The 20,720-nt window shown below is 37.9% G+C and overlaps 3 protein-coding genes across 3 annotated transcripts; 2 read left to right on the top strand and 1 right to left on the bottom strand.

Annotated features, from left to right (window-relative positions):
* Window positions 1-1,731: 1,731 nt before the first annotated feature.
* On the top strand, window positions 1,732-6,482 carry LOC134742915 (neuromedin-U receptor 1-like). Its single transcript, XM_063676127.1, has 4 exons — window positions 1,732-2,881; window positions 3,265-3,365; window positions 3,488-3,595; window positions 3,994-6,482. Exons 1-4 carry the CDS (start codon window positions 2,065-2,067, stop codon window positions 4,069-4,071), a joined length of 1,104 nt encoding a protein of 367 aa, XP_063532197.1. The 5' UTR covers window positions 1,732-2,064; the 3' UTR covers window positions 4,072-6,482.
* A 242-nt stretch (window positions 6,483-6,724) lies between these two features.
* LOC134742928 (uncharacterized) lies at window positions 6,725-10,580 on the top strand. The gene is made up of 5 exons (XM_063676138.1): window positions 6,725-6,907; window positions 7,529-7,607; window positions 8,041-8,180; window positions 8,957-9,058; window positions 10,051-10,580. The coding sequence occupies exons 1-5, from the start codon at window positions 6,851-6,853 to the stop codon at window positions 10,141-10,143; spliced, it is 471 nt and encodes a 156-aa protein (XP_063532208.1). The 5' UTR covers window positions 6,725-6,850; the 3' UTR covers window positions 10,144-10,580.
* A 1,611-nt stretch (window positions 10,581-12,191) lies between these two features.
* LOC134742908 (cytochrome P450 4C1-like) lies at window positions 12,192-20,720 on the bottom strand. Its single transcript, XM_063676116.1, has 9 exons — window positions 20,495-20,720; window positions 19,980-20,092; window positions 19,042-19,132; window positions 18,704-18,895; window positions 18,242-18,609; window positions 18,024-18,092; window positions 17,774-17,945; window positions 16,334-16,504; window positions 12,192-12,458 (listed from the first exon to the last, which is right to left on the bottom strand). Exons 1-9 carry the CDS (start codon window positions 20,646-20,648, stop codon window positions 12,286-12,288), a joined length of 1,503 nt encoding a protein of 500 aa, XP_063532186.1. The 5' UTR covers window positions 20,649-20,720; the 3' UTR covers window positions 12,192-12,285.

Below are 20,720 nucleotides of genomic sequence, written 5' to 3'. Positions count from 1 at the left end.
GTTTTAATCATAATCTAAATATAAAAAGCTAAGCTAAAAAATTTGTGTCCGCGCCAGTAATAATCACCCAAATTTTGCTTAGTAAATAATCAAATGACGCGGTTGACATACGGGTGCAATTAACATTTTTTTCTTGTTAATTGCTTGTGTGTTGCCTTAAATAATAAATCTTGGTAATCTCTAGCAAAAGACCCATTTATAGGTCTGGTTTGTAAATAGGGATGTACCCTGTGTCTTCTGCGTTTTATGACTCGATTGTACAAAAACCAAACTGAAAATATCACCGCAGCGTTCCGAATAAGTTCCGTTTCCATTTTATCGACAAATAGGAACTGTATTCACCTTAACGTTCGAATGTGAAATGAACGCGAGACGGAAGCGCGGGACGTCGCGCATCGCAGCTCCGGACGGAGATGCGGAGAAAACTCGGACGTTGGTGCGTTGTCACCGCATGCGATTCCGTTGCTCCGCGTCTCGCATTGCGAGACGCGGGGGCAGTGTGACAACCACCTAATCGCGCGCGCGATCGCGGCGCGATGCGGGCGTGACTCGCGCCCGATACAGCATGCGCGCGCGGAGGGTTTCCCATTCCTTCCGACGCCATAGATAATCCATAATCACAATCACAAAATAACATATATTGCTACGCTCGCATCACGCACCGCGCTCTGCCTAACGTCCGACTGATGTGACCCAGCGCGGCGCCGCGTGCCGCCGCGGGCCGCCGCGTCCGCGCCGCGTGGACGCAAGGGGCCGCGCGGCGTGGACGCAAGGGGCCGCGCGGCGCGGGGCGCGATGCCGGCGGGACGCAGTCCGTTTGACGTCGCTAACCTGTTAGCATGGGCGGCGGTCGCGCCGCTACTGCGGCGCTGCGTCGCGCCTTGTGTTTGGCCAAGCCTTTAGATGAGCCTTTCCGGGCGGGTGGGTAAAAAATTCGAGCGTAAACCCAATCTGCAAAGGCAAATTCCTACGCTTGTTATGAAAGTAGGTACCTATTAAATATTGTGTTACGTACCGAGTCCATACAATGTTAGGTAGGAATGTGTGTAGGTAGGTACTTATGTTATCTTAAGCAAACTAAAAGTGTATTTGTTATATTATTGTTAAATTTAATATTTTTATCACAGAGCATCATCACTGAGTGATCTGATTTAGCCTAATATACCATAGCTAGGCTAGGCTAGGTCACCCATGTTTTTTAAGTATTAGTTTTAGCTTTGTAGGTCGTTTTAATTTTAGAATAGGTACAGTTTATTCTAATTTTGTTAATAATTAAGTATGTTTTTTTATGAAATAAAACTATGAAAACGGATTATATCGCGTATATGTTTTTTTAATTAAATATAGTAAAAGTGCATATTGTATTGACTATAATCAAATTTTCTTCTAAATAGTTATAAAGAAAACTGTTTATTTTAGTAAAAGTAACTTTAAACATAAAAAACAACAGATTTCAATAAAGAGTTTATAATGCGATTAATATCATGTAAAACCATAGTGCATCTGGGCATCTCATAACAATTAAGCACGTATTTGGACTTGTCGTCGTGCCGTTGATTTATAGATGAAAAACAAAAATTACCTACTTCCCTCGATTCCTCATGGACCCCTTCGGAAAATTGGAACTTGACTTTGACAGAAGTGGGACTAATCTGGTGGTATATATATACAGTGTGTAAATCTAATACGGGCGATAAATTAAACCAGATATAGAATTTATTCGTATAATCATTAATTACGAAGTGACCCCGTAATTTTTATTTTTTAATTTACCGAGCAGCAATGTACTGCAAACATTAAAAAACAAGATGACATGACATTACGAGATACGAGCTTTTTAATAGTAACTGCCAGCAATTGAAAAGAATAAAAATACAATCAAATTCCTCCTCATTTAGAAATATTGAAGTCGGTTAAAAAAACGATTATCTTGCTAATCCAATTAATCTAAGAGTCTAAGCTACCTCATTGGACAAACAAAGTTAATGTTTAACGCTTAGAGCAAACAATTCCGTTCCGTGCGCACATCGAGCTCACTAGAAATTGTACCGCGTCGTATGGTGCATGGAAAATGCCACTAAAATTAAAATAGCGATTGATATTATCCCTAGTGAATCGTTCGTAGTGAAATCGTATACAATGTTTTACCAAACATCAACTGCATCCCGCGAGTTTAACTATACAATGTGGGCTGAATTTTTAGAAGAAGCATTGCCAAAAGAGTATGCTTACTCCAAGGTGATATACGCAATATCCATGTTCTGCATATTTACCGTCAGCCTTATAGGAAATTTGCTTACGTGCGTTGTCATTTACTACGACAAGTCTATGCATACTGCAACTAATTATTACCTATTCAACTTAGCCGTGTCGGACTTGATCGTCACCTTCTGCATTCTACTGGCGGTGCAGGAGAAACTGAGTGACGCCGATATCTTCGGCCAGTTAGCGTGCCAAATATATTTCGTGTGTGTTGTGTGCTCGTGGAACAACAGTATCCTGACCGTAACCGCCTTGTCTATTGAGAGGTACATGGCCATTATGCGACCTTTATTATTGAAATCAACTCCAATGCGGCGGAGAGTAACCAAAATAATTGTCGTACTGTGGCTTATAGCGATTTTGGAGACAGTCCCAGAAATGTTTACAGTTTCAGCAATTACGACTCAACAATCAACCAGCATATGTTTCACGATTCCGACCGCTTTATCCAGGGTTGTAAATGGAGTGCTAGCAATAATAACGTTTCTGATACCACTTCTTATAATGACGTTTATATATTCAATGATCGCTGTAAAAGTTAATGTCACACCGAAAGGCTATTCAAGAAATCAGATTTTTAACTATCGAAATCCCAGAAGCAAAGTTAACAAATTATTAGGTAAGTTCATGTACAGGCATAGTGTTGTTTAACTACAGGTTGATAAATCGCATTTAAAATTTACAAAACTAGCTCGCGGGGAGGCTTTATATTAGGGTGACCACGTCAATTTGTTAAGTTAAGAAAAACTGACTCAAATAGTGCCGTAATTTTTTTTTAACGACTTCAAAATTGCAAAAGGAGGAATTTCTCAATTTGGTTATATATTTTTTGTATTATTTTTAATGTTTGTTAAGTACATACCTAACTCCGACCTTCCAAATTAATACTATGGTTATTCTATTAGTATAAAACCTTGGGCATATGTATGACAACAATGGTTAAGGCATTATTTGCGGTTAGGTACGTAATACCTATACCTAGTGTCGTGGTTTTGTCTGCAGTAGCTATGACGCTGTCATTCTTAATCTGCTGGCTGCCGTTCTTCGCCATCCGAGTCATGGTCGCCACCCTGGACGTCCAGCAGCTGAATGCTTCCGCTGAGGTAGGGTCAAACAGACTAGTAATTAATAAAAATCATAGTCCTTTATGACTTATTATTGTCGTCGTTATTCACTGACACTATTAAACTTGTATTTTAAAAATTCTTGTTTCCCTGGGTTTCAGTGGTGGGGGCTCGGGTATAGAGTTGCAGACATCAACAGCTGGTTTAGCATCGCAATAAATCCAATTCTCTTCAGCCTTATGTCCACTAAATTCAGAAAAGCTCTAAAGGTAAGCAATGCAAGTCGTAATGATCATTTTCGGTCAACATTATATTAACAAGTTTTTGTGCAAAAAAAAAACTATACGAGTAGGTAAATATCGCGGAGTATATACAGGGTGGCTAAAAAATAAGTGCATTACCGTTGCCAGGGAGGTTTTGGGATTATACTGAGCACTTCTACTATGGGACCAACCACGGAATCACGAAACAAACCTATACAAGATGGACCAGCCAAAATGTATGAAACAGCCAAATTTTTTTTCGCGATTTCGGGGTTGGTCCCATAGTAAAAGTTAGGTTCTTAGCAACGGGAATGCACTTATTTTTTTACCACCGTGTATATTTGTACATTGCAATTTTAAATATGCCTATTTCATTTAACCCTAACTAAAATCATGTTTTTCAGTCGTTTTGGAATACGAAACTTAGGAACAAGCGTCACCTGAAATCCCAGCGCAGGTATAATACGTGTACGAGGATATAATCATTCTTAATTATGATAGTCGTGCAAGAAAGGTGCGATAGTCGAGCAGATAATGGCTTGTAATATCCTTAAATTGAAATACATCATTGACAAAATTTTGAATACTGATAGGATAGACGATGACAAGCGACCAAACTACAATATTGAAGTATCCGCTATCAATTAATTGATATATGTGACGTTTTCAATCAAAAGGTACCACATTGTCGTTTTGGTAAACGAAAGTAAGGACGTAAATAAGGTAAGGACGAAAATTGCTTGTGTCTTCATACGAAAAACCTGTCAGAGCGCCTTTATGGCAAGCGACAATGTTTTACCTTTTGCTTGAAAAACGACACATATTAAGTAGCTGAGTATCGTGTCAGCTTTTTTCACTTTTTGATTTTTAAAATCTGTTGTAAGAGTGATAAGGGTGAATTGCAAAAAAAAATGTATATACCTACTTAAGAACTGTAATTAGTATTAATGATTCCATTGTATTACGTAAATTAAGGAGTTTTAATTTAAGTTACATGCATGTAATTGTGTTGGCGTAAGCTGGCCATACACACTAGGGTATTACACTGCGCAGTTTTGCCTGTACAGCAGCTGTTGAACTGCAGTTGTACAGGTAAAGCCGGTTAGGAAACTGCACAGTCGACAGTCCAATGCCACATACGCTCCTTTTATACCCTAGTGTCGGGATAGGATATCTATACCCTGGCCTAGTGTGCATGGTCAGCTTAAGCCGTAAACTTACTCATGCATGGAATAGATGAAATAGAATGTATATGCTTAATTTTCGTAACGCAATGGATTAATGTGTAGAAATTCCTAGTAAGACTCAATAAACTGTACAAATTACAGTTAGCTATAACTCATTATTTTAGCATACAGGTGATTAGCCTAGTTTATATTATGTGCCGTTTGAAAATATTTCAAAGCCAATGTCCTGGGTAACGATGATCATTTCGTAATCACCACAATGTTATAATGTTTTGATTACCATTGGCAAAGATAGATATAACTCCGTTATAGATGGATACAGTCTAAGGAAACAACGTGCCTCGAAAATCACGAAAATTTGATTCTCGATCAGATGGCACCACTACCTTTGGCCTACTCTCGTATAGAGGGCTTTGACGGTTTCGTTTGTTATTTACCAATTTTAACGCATATCAGTGAAAGAACATGGGTCAAAATCATATAAAAATAATTAATGCAAATAAAAAAACATTTGTCCATATTTAAATACATTTTATTGTATTTTTATAAATCTTAATTTTTAGCTTTGTGTAAAGTGTGTCGATAGATGGCAGTGAATTTACTGTGGTTACAAAATTTACTATGACAGTACCGCTCTATCTTATTATATCCTCTTTGCCATTAGGGACACTTGTGAGTACACTGAAATGTAGTCTGCAGCAGAAGGCATGCTATGCTATTCAAATAACAACAATGGCTACTATGACAGACACATACAAGGTGACATCTAATGAGGGCTGTATTGAGTTTATAAAAATAAGCATAGAAGAATTTTGAGATCTGTTTTTCTGACCTACATCTACAGTGGCGCCAACTGCTGAGCACAAAATCGGTAGCCCTCATTAAGATGAAACAAATAGCAGATATTATTTTTGTCGGAAATGTCAATGTGTCAATCAAAATTTGATTTGCTTTGTTGTTACCCTAACCTACCTTATAATTAAAATACAACTCCTTACGAATAATTGGCGTTTTGTTAAAAGTTTTAGCTAACAAGCTACCATCTTTACGAAATCGAAATCTTCATAATAGTATTTTATACAATCGTGATATAATGGAGACCTTGAAAAGCTTGATTATATCACTATTGTATACAATACTTTTTCTACTATAAAACCTAATTAAGGAAAATTACGTAAGTATCAGTAGTACAAAAGACACCAACGCGTGCATAATATCTGAATAGGTATGATCCGTCCCGTATGACTCATGAAATAGTCGCGCGTTGGTGTCTTTTTCACTGGACCGCGGTGCCACGTGATTGGTCAAATTCATTATAGTTGACTAAACCGTTTCGAAATGAATATTATAGTTGAGTTGGGAGCCCATACATGAAAAGTACCCAATTACAGTTTGTTTTACGAAATCTTAATTCAGCCATTACAGTCAACGAGTAGAAAAAGCTCTTTTCCGTTCAGTGGTCATTTTGCAAAAAATGGACATTCCTTTTAAATCTTATTTACAGACCGAAGATCTCATGCTAATCCCCAACATCTCCCTTGTGGCTGGCTACCTGCTGCACTACTGGCTTCGAAGATTAGATTGATGCCTGTAATCAAACACGGGGCCTATACCTAAGCATGCTGCTATACTCGTAATAACCATAGCCTTTCCCATACCTTGATATACCCGAGCCACTACCATAAGATTTGAATATACTCATTACTCACTTGGTCATGGTAGTACTGGAGTAGGTACAGGTACACTAGAAAAATGTTTTTAAGTTGCCTGTAACCTACGTGTTACTCAGCAGTTAGGAATTTAAGTTTGTCATCATTATTAGGGACTGCACTTAATTATCACAACGTGTTATTTTATTTAACAATGTCTCCTGCGCAGCGAGCCCCTCCACCTCACACATTGTCCAGGTACCTAATCGTTATCTATTCTATACCATAAATACCCGCTGAATTGTGAGTATAGCTCAATTTTAAAAGAATCCGGGGCCCCGTGCAAATGCACATGCAGTAGTTATCATTACCAGTTTTGCTAAGATTAAATAAGTAATTATTTAATAATAGTGTAATATTTTGAGATGAATCAAAATATAAGTGACGCTGAGATCTCGAGTTGCCATGAGATAGAAGAAACGGTGAGTTTTTGTTGTATCATCTACCCCTTTAGTAACTTTATTTATTGCACGTGGCGTAAAAATACTAAAATATAAGCACATGTATGATGTAACTGGAATATGAGTAATTTCCAATTTGTAATTATCTTTTTTAAGTCGGTATGCATATTTTCTAATCTCATTGGCGTACAATGCAATAAAAATCTATACTTATATCCAGGAATGACAGAAGTTTGAAAATGTATTATTTGACTTAAATAAGTATATTTATGGAAAATTCAAATGTTAAAGGCATGAAACTATACTGTGTACTTAAATGAAAGTAACATTGATACATACAAAAATAAGATTTATACTACAACCCTGTAAATCTGAAAAAATACACACTCGCAAACGTAAGAAGTAACTTAGCTATTTACATTTAAGGATGACTTACGCTAGACCGGGCCGGGGCCGGCCGGTGCTTCCGGCGCTTCGTATTCTATGGAAAGCACCACGTGATCACCGATCAGCCGTCATAGAAAATGACATGTCGGACGCCTCGGCACGGGCACGTCCCGGTCTAGCATGAGTCATCCTTTATGTCTGTCAAATTTATGTAGATGATTATGTAAACCACTTAATTTTTATTATTATATTTAGCGCAGAGAGGCAGAAAGAGTAGCACTGGAGGCGCTGAGGCGCCGCGTGAACGACATCATACGCTTAGCTATAGAAGAAGGTAGGTAGGTACCTGCTTTTATCATGTGTATAATTATCATACTTAAGTATATTTGTCGATCTACTCTACTAAATAAAACACTACTGATTTTTGACTATGACAATTATGTAGTTTCACGTTGTATGTATCTTGTTCTAAGTTCCACTGTGAAGATTTAGGCCGTGTTCAATCACTTTCATTCATATCTTAGAATATATCTTGTCTTTTGGCTGACTCACTATGTGGCCTATCATAAGAAATAAAAACCAATTGATAAAACAGCACTGTATCTTAATGGAGTAATATCGACCTCCAGGAATTTACTTACTTATAGAGAAAATAAATAACTGATGCGAATAGATATTGATGTTACACATACATGGACAAAAATGACACCTGTATTTCAAAACAAATCAGATAAAAGTATTGTATAACACTCACTCCCTAATTCCAGACGACGGGATAGTCGGGGAGAGAGACGTGCTAGCCCTAGAGCTTGAAAACGAGCTTCGATCCGAGAGCAGGTACAGCGAGTTGCTGAACGAGGCGCAGCAGGCCTCCCGCGATCAGCTGCAGGTGATGCTGGAGTTGCAGGTGAGTGCACGTTTCGGCGCCACTAGTTTTGGCCTACTCTCGTATAAAGGGCGTTGACGGTTTCGTTTGTTATTTATAATTTTAACGCATATCCGTTGAAGAACATGGGTCAAAATCATATAAAAATAATTAATGCAAATAAAAAAATCATCGCACTTAAACTATCGTGAGACATATTTCAAAATATTTATCAGTACGATTTTTACTCACTATTATTTTTAGTCGCTCGTGCCTGAGGATGGATTCCCAAAGAATCCGAAACATGTCGCTAAAAGCGACTAAAAATAATAGTGAGTAAAAACCGTACTGATAAATATTTAAAAAAAATCATTTATCCATATTTAAATACATTTGAACGTATTTTTATAAATCTTCATTTATAGTTTTAAAGTATGTCGATAGATGGCAGTGAATTTACAGTGGTTACAAAATTTACTATGACAGTACCGCTCTATCTTATTATATCCTCTTTGCCTACTATAATTGTCATCTATTTTGACGAAGTATTTTTTTATCTTATTATCTTGGGTCAAATGGATGGCATGCGTAGGCGAGGAAAAGCACCCACGAGATGGTCTGATGGTTTGAAGAGGGTGGTTGGCGGCAACATGCAGTGCGTGACCCATATGGCTTATGACCGCACACTATGGAGACGGAGCATACATGGTCGCGATCCTCAGCAATGAGAGACCGAGGAAGAAGAGATTTTTTTTAAATTTTGATGTCAAGTGACGTGTAATTTTTTTTACCGTGTTTGACAGCTTATCTAATTTCAGACCCAATTAACAAATGCTAACGTGGACACCGTGCACCTGCTCACGTCACTGCAGGAGCTTCGCGAACGAAACCACGCCACTCTCAGAGCCGATCCTATCTATGTGAGTTCCGAAACCACGCCACTCTCAGAGCCGGCGATCCTATCTATGTGAGTTCCGAAACCACGCCACTCTCAGAGCCGGCGATCCTATCTATGTGAGTTCCGAAACCAATCCACTCTCAGAGCCGGCGATCCTATCTATGTGAGTTCCGAAACCACGCCACTCTCAGACCCGGCGATCCTATCTATGTGAGTTCCGAAACCACGCCACTCTCAGAGCCGGCGATCCTATCTATGTGAGTTCTGAAACCAACCATTCCGGGTGACCGGAAGGCTGGAGCATACCTCGCCCAACGCATCGGCGTTGCCGTTCAGCGCGGCAACGCCGCCAGCCTTCTGGGCACCCTACCGGACGGCACAGACCTGGGGCCAATTTTTTATTTATAGGACTTTTTAGGTAGTTTTAGTTTAGTTTGTTTAGTTCGTAGTTTAATTTATTTTTGTATATATATTAGACGTTGTCCTTTTTTTGAATTGGAGCATAGTTACCCACCGGGGAGCAAAGCAATACTACTTATAACAAAAACGTATGTATTAGCAGAACATTCTGTTTGAAAAATACTGAAATATGAAGTTTAAATAGTGTTTCACGAATTTATGATTTCATTGACACCAGTAGGTAATTTGCTCTTTTTAGGGTTCCGTGCCCAAGGGGTAAAAACGGGACCCTATTACTGAGACTCCTCTGTCCATCTGTCTGTCCGTCTGTCTGTCACCAGGCTGTATCTCATGAACCATGATAGCTAGACAGTTGAAATTTTCACAGAAGATGTATTTCTGTTGCCGCTATAACAACAACTACTAAAAAGTGTTTGTCATTTTTTATTTATTTAGGAGCCCAGTGTCCCACCGCTGGGCAAAGGTCCCCCCCCAGTTTTTCCAATGCTCGTATCTAAACATTATTAGTTTACTCTTATCTAAATAATATTAGTTTTTAAATTTTATCGTACCTATTGCAAATATGAAACTAATCCCAATTTTCGATCATTTCAGGCTCTGGTCCAAGAGGAACGCGAGATGCAACAGAAGTTGGACGACATGGGTATTTACGTGTACCCGCCGACCGGCTCCCAATTTTGCCAGTGACTCTGGCTACGTTTGAAGGTTCCAAGAGAAATATACCTACTAAGACAACCATTGACATGAATATCGTGAACAATCCTTTGCTGTCGTATTTTCTCGGAAACGTTGGTATTAGTCATGTTACTTCAGTCAACCTCAGTATTTTTTTTAGGTAGGCCGTAATTAATGAAACAAATACAACCTAGACTGTAATTAATAACATTAACATATAAAACACCTACCTTCCTGTAGCTGCTCGGTGGCCTATTTACTTTAAAGTCTTTCATTTTATTTTATTTAGGTTTTTTATTTTAACAAATCCAAATCACAATTGTGTTGGCTGCTTTTGATTTGTGGATGGCTAGAAGAACGCGTGGCCCTCCTAATAAAATGGTAGATCGCGTTTCTAGGAGTTAAATGGTGTAAAGCGATTATTTGTAAATAAATAAATAATAATTTTAGTTGATTTTTTATTTCATCACTATGTACCTATTACATAATTTTCCTCTTAGGTTATACATGAGCATTACAACGTACTTACCTATCCTCATTCATTTGAGCTCATAGAAATCGCTTTGGTGAGATCAAACGTCAGCTACAAAATAGTTATTTGTTATACAAGGGTGCAAAGTTGTATTTTACCCGCGAGTGTGGAATTGAAACACGAGCACGCGAAAGGATTCTATAGTTGAACCACGAGCGAAGCGATTTGTTTTCTGACAAGCTACTTAAACACGCTCCGTCCAATGTCAAATTACTTTCCCCACTAGTGGATAAAACGCGTTTTTCCCCGCTTGTTTTGAAGGATAAAAGACAACTTTCCGAGCTACCCATATTATTATGCTTGTATGCAATGGTAAATACGGGCAAACGCATTATTTTGCTATGCTATCAATTATAGGAAATGCATAATAATATGGTACAGTTAAACAGTTTAAATTGAAATTGCCTATTTCATAAATAATACACTTTTCAATCCTTGTACCTATACGAATAAAATGTAAGTTATAATTATATTAATTATGAAATACTTAGGATTATTACAAATTATAACTCATTAGGTGTATAGTTAATGAGCTAATTAATAGATAACAATAAATCCGGTTATGAACATGGCATATGTATAGTTGGTCAAACCAAATTGTCAGTAAATAAGAGAAAAAAACTATACTTATCCTTTTCTTTTGGGTGCTAGTACCTACTAGTGTGGAGGGACCTTAAGACTAAGATATTATGATTCTCTCGTGTCTATGTTTGAAATGCGACAGTCCTTTGACAAACTATAGTTATATCGTACCTACATACATAATATTTATTACGCCTATATTAAAAGTATTATGTCTAATAAAATAACTAAATAAGTCTACCTGCTGTCACAGTAATTAATAATAGGCTGGGTATAAGTACATATTTCCTACTGGAACCACGACTAGGTTAAAATCCGTTCGCCCCAATCGGATGGGGCGTCAGTGTAATAACATTAATAACCGTCTTAAAAGGGAGGAGGTTTTCAATTCACGGGGTCTCTGTGTTTTTATATTTGACTATTTTTCGAAGACTGTGAGAGCCGCGTATAAAAATTTTTTTTGTGAGATTCTGGAGAAACCGAGGAAATTCTTAAAATATTAAATATGTACCTATTATAGAGGCACTTAGAATGATAAATAGGCTATTTTTTATTGTATGGCCAGGTGCCTTATGAATCTTCAGTATGTTGTAATTCTTAGTGGTTGACATTATGCCGTATTAAAGAAAATCACTTAAAGCTCACCAGTCATTAATTCCCGGTCCCTTGTGACAAAATACATGTAGATGCGTGGCTACCAAAAACTGGAGCTGTAGCTAAGGTGACAATCATCCATGACGCCGGCTATCGGTAATGGCAATCGAAAAAGAAATAATCAATGGAAATGACAACGTGCTTTCAATTGGCATGATAGAGGACGGTCGTCTCGTAAGTCAGCGTTAGACCGCACTCCGCGGGCCTTATCACCTTCTCCAGTAGGAACCCCCCCCCCCCCCCCCGCAGTACCTCGCGCATCAGCAGTCGCTGCAGTCCCAACTAACGAAGCGCACGGACCTACAGCGCAGCCCGCAGCACCACCGCACATCCGTGGGCCGCGCTACCGGCTCCAGTAGGAACCCCCGCAGTACCTACCTCGCACATCAGCAGTCGCTGGAATCCCGACTGACGAAGCGGACGTATAGCGGGTGCGCGGCCCGCAGCACCAGGTCGCCGGTGAACCGTACATCCGCAGGCCGCGTTACCGGCTCCAGCCGGAACCGCCGCAGTAGCCCGCACATCACCACTTTCAACTCCATCATAGCGAACTTCATACCTGGAAAACATTTCATTAAAAGATGTAGTACCTACACGTATTAGAAATACTGCCCGTCGAGCCATTAAAAGTGTTATATTTATTCCCGGTGACTTGGCGTCTGTTTGTTATCATTTCATCAATTTAAGCTAAGTTAACATAGGTACGACTTACACTTTTCCAACGAAAAAAAAAGGTACGACACACAACTTTATTGCTATTAGGGCGTGCAATTCGAATATATCGAATATTCGACCTGATTTGATATTCTAATATTCGGCCGCTCAAATTTCGAATATTCTAATATTTTTTATTACACGAAAAAAAAATCTATTTGATCCACTACTTATAGTTACAGTTTCTGTGTGTTTAACCGGGTTTTTACAGTGAATGAGGAAAGGTAGGTACCCAAATACGAAGGAAATAATATTTTTACTGTAATCCTCTCGATAGGCTTCGTGAAATTACAGCTAAAGCTAACTCAATTTCAAAGAAAACGAAATCAAAAGGTATGTTAATTTTTATTTTTAGGGTGCGGCTAATGCTTTTTGTAGGACTTGAGGTACAGTCAGCATCAGAAGTTGCTAAGCGGGCGAGTTGTTCAAAATTATCTTGACACGCTCTTATTCTCCTAACAGTAAAGTCGCGTCAAGATCGTTTTGAACACCTCGCCCGCTTAGCAACTTCTGCTGCTGACTGTACAAGCAACGTTACGTAAGTTTTACGTTAAAGGGTCATTCTGTTTATTCATTACAAGCGTACCTTAAACGAATATTCGAAGTCTAAAACTTGCCCCTTATCGCAATTCGCAAATTTGATCATACCGAACCTGCCCAACTAATCTAACCCACTAATGCACCTTTAGCTGTCGAATAATCCACCCATCAGTAGTCAGCCAACTTTTTCCCTTCAATATTATAATAGCGGACCATCAGGAATCAAAACTTGCCAAGACAAATAAAGTTAATTAATATTCAAAATACAATGGATAGAAAGGTTTTTTTTAATACAGTTGCTCAAAAAGTTCTACTTTTCGTGGCTGTTTAGCGTGCGGAAAGTTGGTTTTCGTGAACTAGTGCTTTTTACTTTTCCAATTTTTTAAAATTTATACTTGGGCCAATTCATGACTACTTATTGATAGGTGTTAATATTAGTTTCCTTTAAACGTCGTAATCAACATAAAAACCTAGTGTTAAGTTAATGTAAGAATACGAAAAATATGCATATTTCATATTTTATTACTTACCTCTTCATCATTATAAGTATTATAACACGTTTATTTTTTAATGTTGAAAAACCATTCTTAATAAGTTGTCTGAATGGAACGGAAAGCCTGTCAAAGAAGAGGCGTTTTTTCTTACTGCAAGAATGTTTTGAGTTTCCAGAGGCAACATTCGATATTGTTTTTATAAATATACACAAATAATCGTAAATAACGATATTTAGGTAATAATAGTACAATGTTTTATATTTACAATTGTTTCTGTCTTATAGAACATGCATTTGAAAAAAAAGACTTTCATTGAAGTGGGTTCAATAATAATAACAAAATCCATTCTAGTCGAATACAAGCTAAAAACACCTCTTCATAATGTCAATGTCAATGATGTCACAGAATTAATAATATAAAAGTTTTGAATTCCTTGCTTGTTGTTTTTCTTTTTTTTTTACTGTATTAAAAAACGTCGTTCGATACACGTGCGGAAATGACATACTTTCCGTACTAGCATCGAAATGTACTATTATAGGCATCTGAGCGACTAGAATAGAAGTTAATATTAAATTGAAATCGGAAAACAAATACTTTTTAGGGTTCCGTACCTCAAAAGGAAAAAACGGAACCCTTATAGGATCACTCGTGAGTCTGTCTGTCTGTCTGTCCATCTGTCTGTCTGTCTGTCAGACTGTCTGTCTGTCCGTCTGTCACAGCCTATTTTTTCCGAAACTACGGACCAATTAAGTTGAAATTTGGTACACATATGTAAGTTTGTGACCCAAAGATGGGCATGTAACGTATATTAATTTTAAACACGGGGGCCACTTTTGGGGGGTAAATGAGAAAATTAAAAAAGTAAAGGTTGTCCCCCCCCCCCCCTTTATCTCTAAAACTACTAGGTCAGAAATTTTGAAAAAAATACACAAAATAGATCTTTACCTATAGATCACCGGAAAACCTATTAGAAACGTGCAGTCAAGCGTGAGTCGGACTTAATTACTTAGTTTTTGATCCGACCCCTACGGGTTTTTTAAAGACATTTCACATAAAAGATACATTGTTTAAATTGTGTAATGTACGGAACCCTTGGAACGCGAGTCCGACTCGCACTTGGCCGGTTTTTTTTCTTACGTGTTTGGATGGTTAAAGTTATATTAATTCATGCAACGATGCATTAACAATAATAAAAAAATCTAGAGTTAGAGAGACCAAGGAAAATCTGCAACGATTTTGATAGCATACGCAGTGCAAGTCTGCAAGTGTTATTTATACGTAATAATTTCACAGAAGTTTGACGTTTAAAATAACACATGCACTGCGAAAGCTATCAATATCGTTGCAGACTTTTCTTGGTCTAACTCTGGAAATATTGAGCAGGTATGTGTAATTTTTGCGTTCCGTCTCGTTTTTATAAATGTGGGCATCTCATAGAAGGATAATATAATATTGTCAAGTAAGTGGATTCCTGCAAAATATCATTAGTTTTTGCAATATGTGAAAATAGTTTTTGAATAAAACGATAATAAACCGATTTCTCGTTCCTTTTCTTATTTTTTTTAAATAATATAGTCTCGTCAGAAAAAATCGAAGAATATTCGAATACCGGAAAGTTTCGAATATGTGCAATCCCTAATTGCTATTAACAAAATAACAATGCAATGGTATTAAAAGATAAATAAATAAATGTATCCATTACGCTACAGTTGGTTTGAATAATAAAAATAACAGCTACTATAATACATCGGAACTGTACAATTTATAACATGTACCTAATAATCGTACCTACTTGTCTGTAACATGACATTTGCATAAATTCCTGCATTTGAATAATGTGTAGGACAAAGGAATTGCTGGCCTCCTTATCAGAGGACCCTCGGCCCGTTATTTATAGCGTCCGTGGTCCTTATGTTACGCCTGGTCATTCAACTTTGTGCTAAGCACGTTGTCTAAGTAGGTATACAAAATTCATACTCAACAATAGAACGCTTTGAAAAATAGTTTGATCAAACCAGTAGAATAAATCAATAATATTTGTGGTATTTTCTAAAAAAAGGGACCTTATTGTCGATGGCGCTTACGCCATTATTAACGATGCTCCGATATAATTAGAATCGAACTTCACTTACAGGGTAAGTTCGTTTAATTCCTAATTATTGTTACGTATTTGATTATTACGTTTCGTATATAGATACGGATCAGTACAAAATCGAATTTAAAAATATACATACCTATTGAATATTGATCGCAGTCTACTTCACATCAAGATACTTTTATTTGACACAAGTTCCTATCCGTAAGGACAATTTAATTCATATAACAAATAATAGATAAAATGCGTAATGTCCTATCCTGCTGATCTTACCGTTTAACCACAACTGCTTATTATTTACATGCCGGTTTGAAGCCTGGGGTTTACTTGGCTATACCATAAGTATCGCGCTGCTTTCGTAATTATGTCTGGCTATACTCATCTACAAATCACAATTCTCGTCTGATTTTCTTGAAAAACATTTCACGAAAACATTTTATCGAGTCTGCTCACAACAATGAGCAGACTCGATAATTATATGGATGTTTTTCTCGATTCAGTTTATAAGAAATTTTCAAAATGCGGAGTCATGGAACTTCGCGCCATGTACAGCTCACAGACGACTAGTTATAACTGTAGTAAATTACTTGCCTATACAATTCCTTGGTCCAGCGCTAAATGGTATATAAGCATACGGACGTCGTTTTCCATTAAAAAACCTTTCCGGTATAAATCGTTCAGGGTCAGGGTAAACAGCTTCATCTCGGTGAATATCGAACACGTTGATCTGGCAAATAGTACCGGCTGGTACTCTATATCCGCCTGAAAATACATGAAACACACGTGTATTAACCAATTTACAACACCGCAGTGATCCCATATAGTGCTCCGTGACCAAAGTTTTATACAGAGCACTAAAAATGTACATAATTATAGGTACTGCATAGTTCATTGTAAGCAATTGCAGGCTGAGCACCGTCACTTGTGTTGAGGTGCTGATTATAGTAGTTTTAGAGATGCCACGAATAGTGGTTTTGGCCGAATAGCGAATATTCGGCCACACTTTCGGTCGAAGCGCTGAATATTCGGTAAAACCTGTGTACTAATTTCAGTCACATTTATTATGTACACTGGTCGCCTACAAAGAACAATGTTTGCTTAAATTTAAGTGTTGTTGCTTATTAGTAGTGTATGTAGTTAAGACATAGACCCTTAGGAAAGCTGACCGTAACCGAATTGATGCCTTTGAGATGTGGTGTTGGAGGAGGATGCTGAACATACACAAGAGACAGCGCGCCGCACTAATGCATCGATCCTTGATGAACTGAACATCACAACCAGGCTGTCTACTCAAAGCAACGCACGCAAAGTGCTTGTGTATTTTGGCCACATTGCCAGGAAAGACAGTGATAACCTGGAAAAGCTGGTAATCACTGGTAAAATCGAAGGCGATAAGCCGAGACACAGGAGACGCAATGCGGTGGACAGACCGAATTCGCTCAGCCCTTGATGTAACGCTCCACGGACCTACGGTGCCCTACACTCGGCGACAGACAGAAAGAGGCGGCGGCAAATTGTCCAAGAGAAGCTGCTCCCTAGAAGTGACCACGACCCTCAGTGATTTATTTATTTTATTTATTTATTTATCAAACAAATTAAACAGTATGACAGTAAAAATACCAAACCACTGCTAACTTACACAGAAAATACAAAAAGAGAAAGAAACAATGATGAGAACAAGAAACAAACAGTGATGAGGAAACCGATGCAAGGAGGAGGAGGGAGGATATAGTTAAGAGTCAATCAATATAATTATATAGCCTATAATATAGATAAAATCATTTGCAATAAAATAATCTTCATTTATAACAACTATCCAAGAATACGTTTTTTATACCTAATGGTTTGCGATGCAATTTAACTAAGCAATTTTTCTTCATAAGTAGATGTAATAGGTATTCGGTATTCGACTGAATAGTGCGCAATATTTGGCTGAACACCGAATATTAGGCAAAGTGGCCGAATAGGCCGAATGCCCAATTCAACTTTGGCTATTGGGATCCGAATATTCGTATGGTATATTTTACCCACTTAACGTAACGTCTTCAGTAATGTGGCGAGCGATAAATGGCACACTGGGGTAAAGACGCAGGGACTCCTTGATGCAGCACTCCAGATACTTCATCTCGCCCAGGTCTTCAAACGTCACTTGTCGATGACTGTCGTTGGCAAATATACGTTGCAGCTCCTCGTAAATACAATTCTGAAAACATTACATATTTACAAAACAACTTCAACTCCGGAGAACTTTGTGGGAACAACAACTAAACAAAGTACGTGCCTGGACAATTGGTTCGTTGGCGATCCTCATAATCATAAAACAAAGCGCCATAGCAGTTGTATCGTGACCCTGCAATCATAATCTGATTTTAAATTGGTGAAAGGTTCTAATACCTGGTCTATTTATAAAAATATAAAAATGCGCAAATTTTTCTGTTGTTTTTGTTATAAGATTTCTTCATGAAAATGTATGTTTAATAAGTAAAGTAAATCTTTCACCTCAAACATAAACGTGTCCACTTCCTCCCTTATTCCATTCTCGTCTATTTTGTTATCCCTTTCGTTGACAAGAAGCAAGTCCAAAAAAGCTTGTTTCTTTTTTTGACCATGCATTTCCGAACCATCGTTAACTATCTCATGAGTAGCTTTGGAATTTTTCCTATCTAGGATAACTTGGTTTGTAAAGTTATGTAAATATTTCAAGGCAGACTTTTCCATTCTCCAAAATGCAGAGAGGTAAAATATTCCATCGGGATACAGCCAAGGTCGGATCATTCGGTTGACTATACAATAACCAATCGTATGGAGCGCTGAAAAGTATTTTTTTGATTCTGTACCTTCACGTAATGACGTACCCATGGAAGTCTCTGAAAAGTAATGCACCAAATGTCCATGATTACTACTACTATCCCACTATATCAAACTGCTATATTATACGTATGTATAATATTAAAAACATACCGCACATAATGCGAAGAGTTGCCTTAGTTATAATGGGCACCAAATCGACCCTGGGGCTGCCGAGTTCGGCCTGCAGCTGCACACAGCCCAGCAGCTCCTCCGTCTGCTCGATGATCGTGTGGCTGAACTGCTTCAGAATGTTGAAGTGAAACGCCGAAGTTAGCAGCTTTCGCCTTTGGTGCCATTTATTTCCTATTAGTGCAAGATATTACATTTTAATGGCTAACAATATGTAAATGGTAAATATATCATATAATCATAAATCCATCAAGATTCCCATAAAATCTAAAAGGTATTTATGGTTATTATATGACCATATCAGGGAACGTCATACTTGCCGTTGCTCACTAGTAATCCTTGGCCGAGCCAGGGTGCTAGGAAAGTGTACGGTAAGCGTTTTTCGTTAAAACGGGTTGTAGATAGTATTGTCTGAAAAGCAGTTTCGAATATGATAATTCCCTTAAATACTAGAAACTCAAGGTCACTAAAAGGTTCAAATACCTTGGTCACTGGGTTACCGAGGACCTCAAGGATGACCTCGACATAGAGAGGGAGCGTAGAGCATTGGCCGTGCGCGGAAATATGCTGGCGCGCAGGTTTGCTAGGCTATTAGGTGTAATAAAGACGTGAAAAAGACACTGTTTAAGGCATTCTGCCAATCTTTTTATACCTGCAGCCTGTGGGCCAGCTATACGCAGCGAGCGTACAATGCTCTACGAATACAGTACAACAACGTTTTCAGGATGCTGATGGGACTGCCACGTCACTGTAGTGCGTCCGGAATGTTTGCGGAGGCGCACACGAACGACTTTTTTTGCGATTATACGCAACAGATCGGCAGCCACTTATGCGGAGACTGTGCGGCAGTAACAACAGTATTCTGAAAACGTTGGCAGGTAAGATAGATGCACCATTACTCAAACACTGGAACAGTCTACATGAGGCAGCAACAGATGTTGAGAAATGGTGCATCTAGATTGCCTAGATTTTATTTATTTTATTTGTTATTTTATTATTTATGTGTGTGTTTTGTAAATTGTAATTGTATGTCACTAACCTTAATTAATTTTAAGTCTTGTTGTACTTACTAACACTATATGGATCGAAATGATTCGAAATAAATAATTGAATTGAAACAAATTGAAAAATTTATACTAACTAATAAAGTATTATATAGGTTTTATGTTGACTACAGACCTCTAATAAATACTTAGCCTGATTGATTGGCTGAAGTAATATTACTAATCTGCAAATCATAAGAATATAACTATTTTACCTCGATATCCACTGGGTCATAAATGTTAATAACGCGAATATTGAAAGAAGTTATTTTTATTATTGGTCCTTTACTCTCAGCTCGCAGTTTTCTTGCATATAAAAATAGTTCATCTGAAACCATAATGTTCATATACATACATGTACCGGTGTACCCAAGTTCAATAACAATACTTTGTAGACGGACTTAAGGAGATAGTGGAGAACCGCTTCTCCGTACAAACGTAGTCCCCATTATCCTCCCTAGCTATTAACATTATGGAAAATCTTTTTATACAATAATATTAATCTTAAAATCCTTAAATCACTAGCGGCACAGCGGTTTTGTTCTGTTCTTGTTTTGTCTCAAGATTCGGCAAATTCCCACAGAACCCCCGGAATGCCACGCCCATATTTATTTATTTTCATATCCTTTATTTTATCTTAGCCTTTAGCCATGGCGAATTTCAAAAATGTAGGTGGTCCACTATCTTCTTAATACTCGTTTAAGTAATAGTGAATAAGAATAACATCTACCTAGCGGTAATAAAACCTGAAAGATGTTTCCTATCAGAGGCCACCCTCTTGGTCCAGGAATTTTGGCGATAAGTCGGCCTGCATGACAATATCTAAAGTGCAAATGCAACCCAATAAGTAACACTAAAATTAATAACGGTAGACACAGTAACATCGCGAATCTGCCCGGATGCAAAACTTGACAACGACTGGCGTATTCGTTCGTTATACATGTACCTAAATAATT

This window comes from Cydia strobilella, chromosome 1, assembly GCF_947568885.1.
Source record: "Cydia strobilella chromosome 1, ilCydStro3.1, whole genome shotgun sequence".
Lineage (NCBI taxonomy): Eukaryota > Metazoa > Arthropoda > Insecta > Lepidoptera > Tortricidae > Cydia > Cydia strobilella.
Note: the sequence above shows the minus strand (reverse complement) of the source record. Positions and strands in the feature narration are given on the sequence as shown.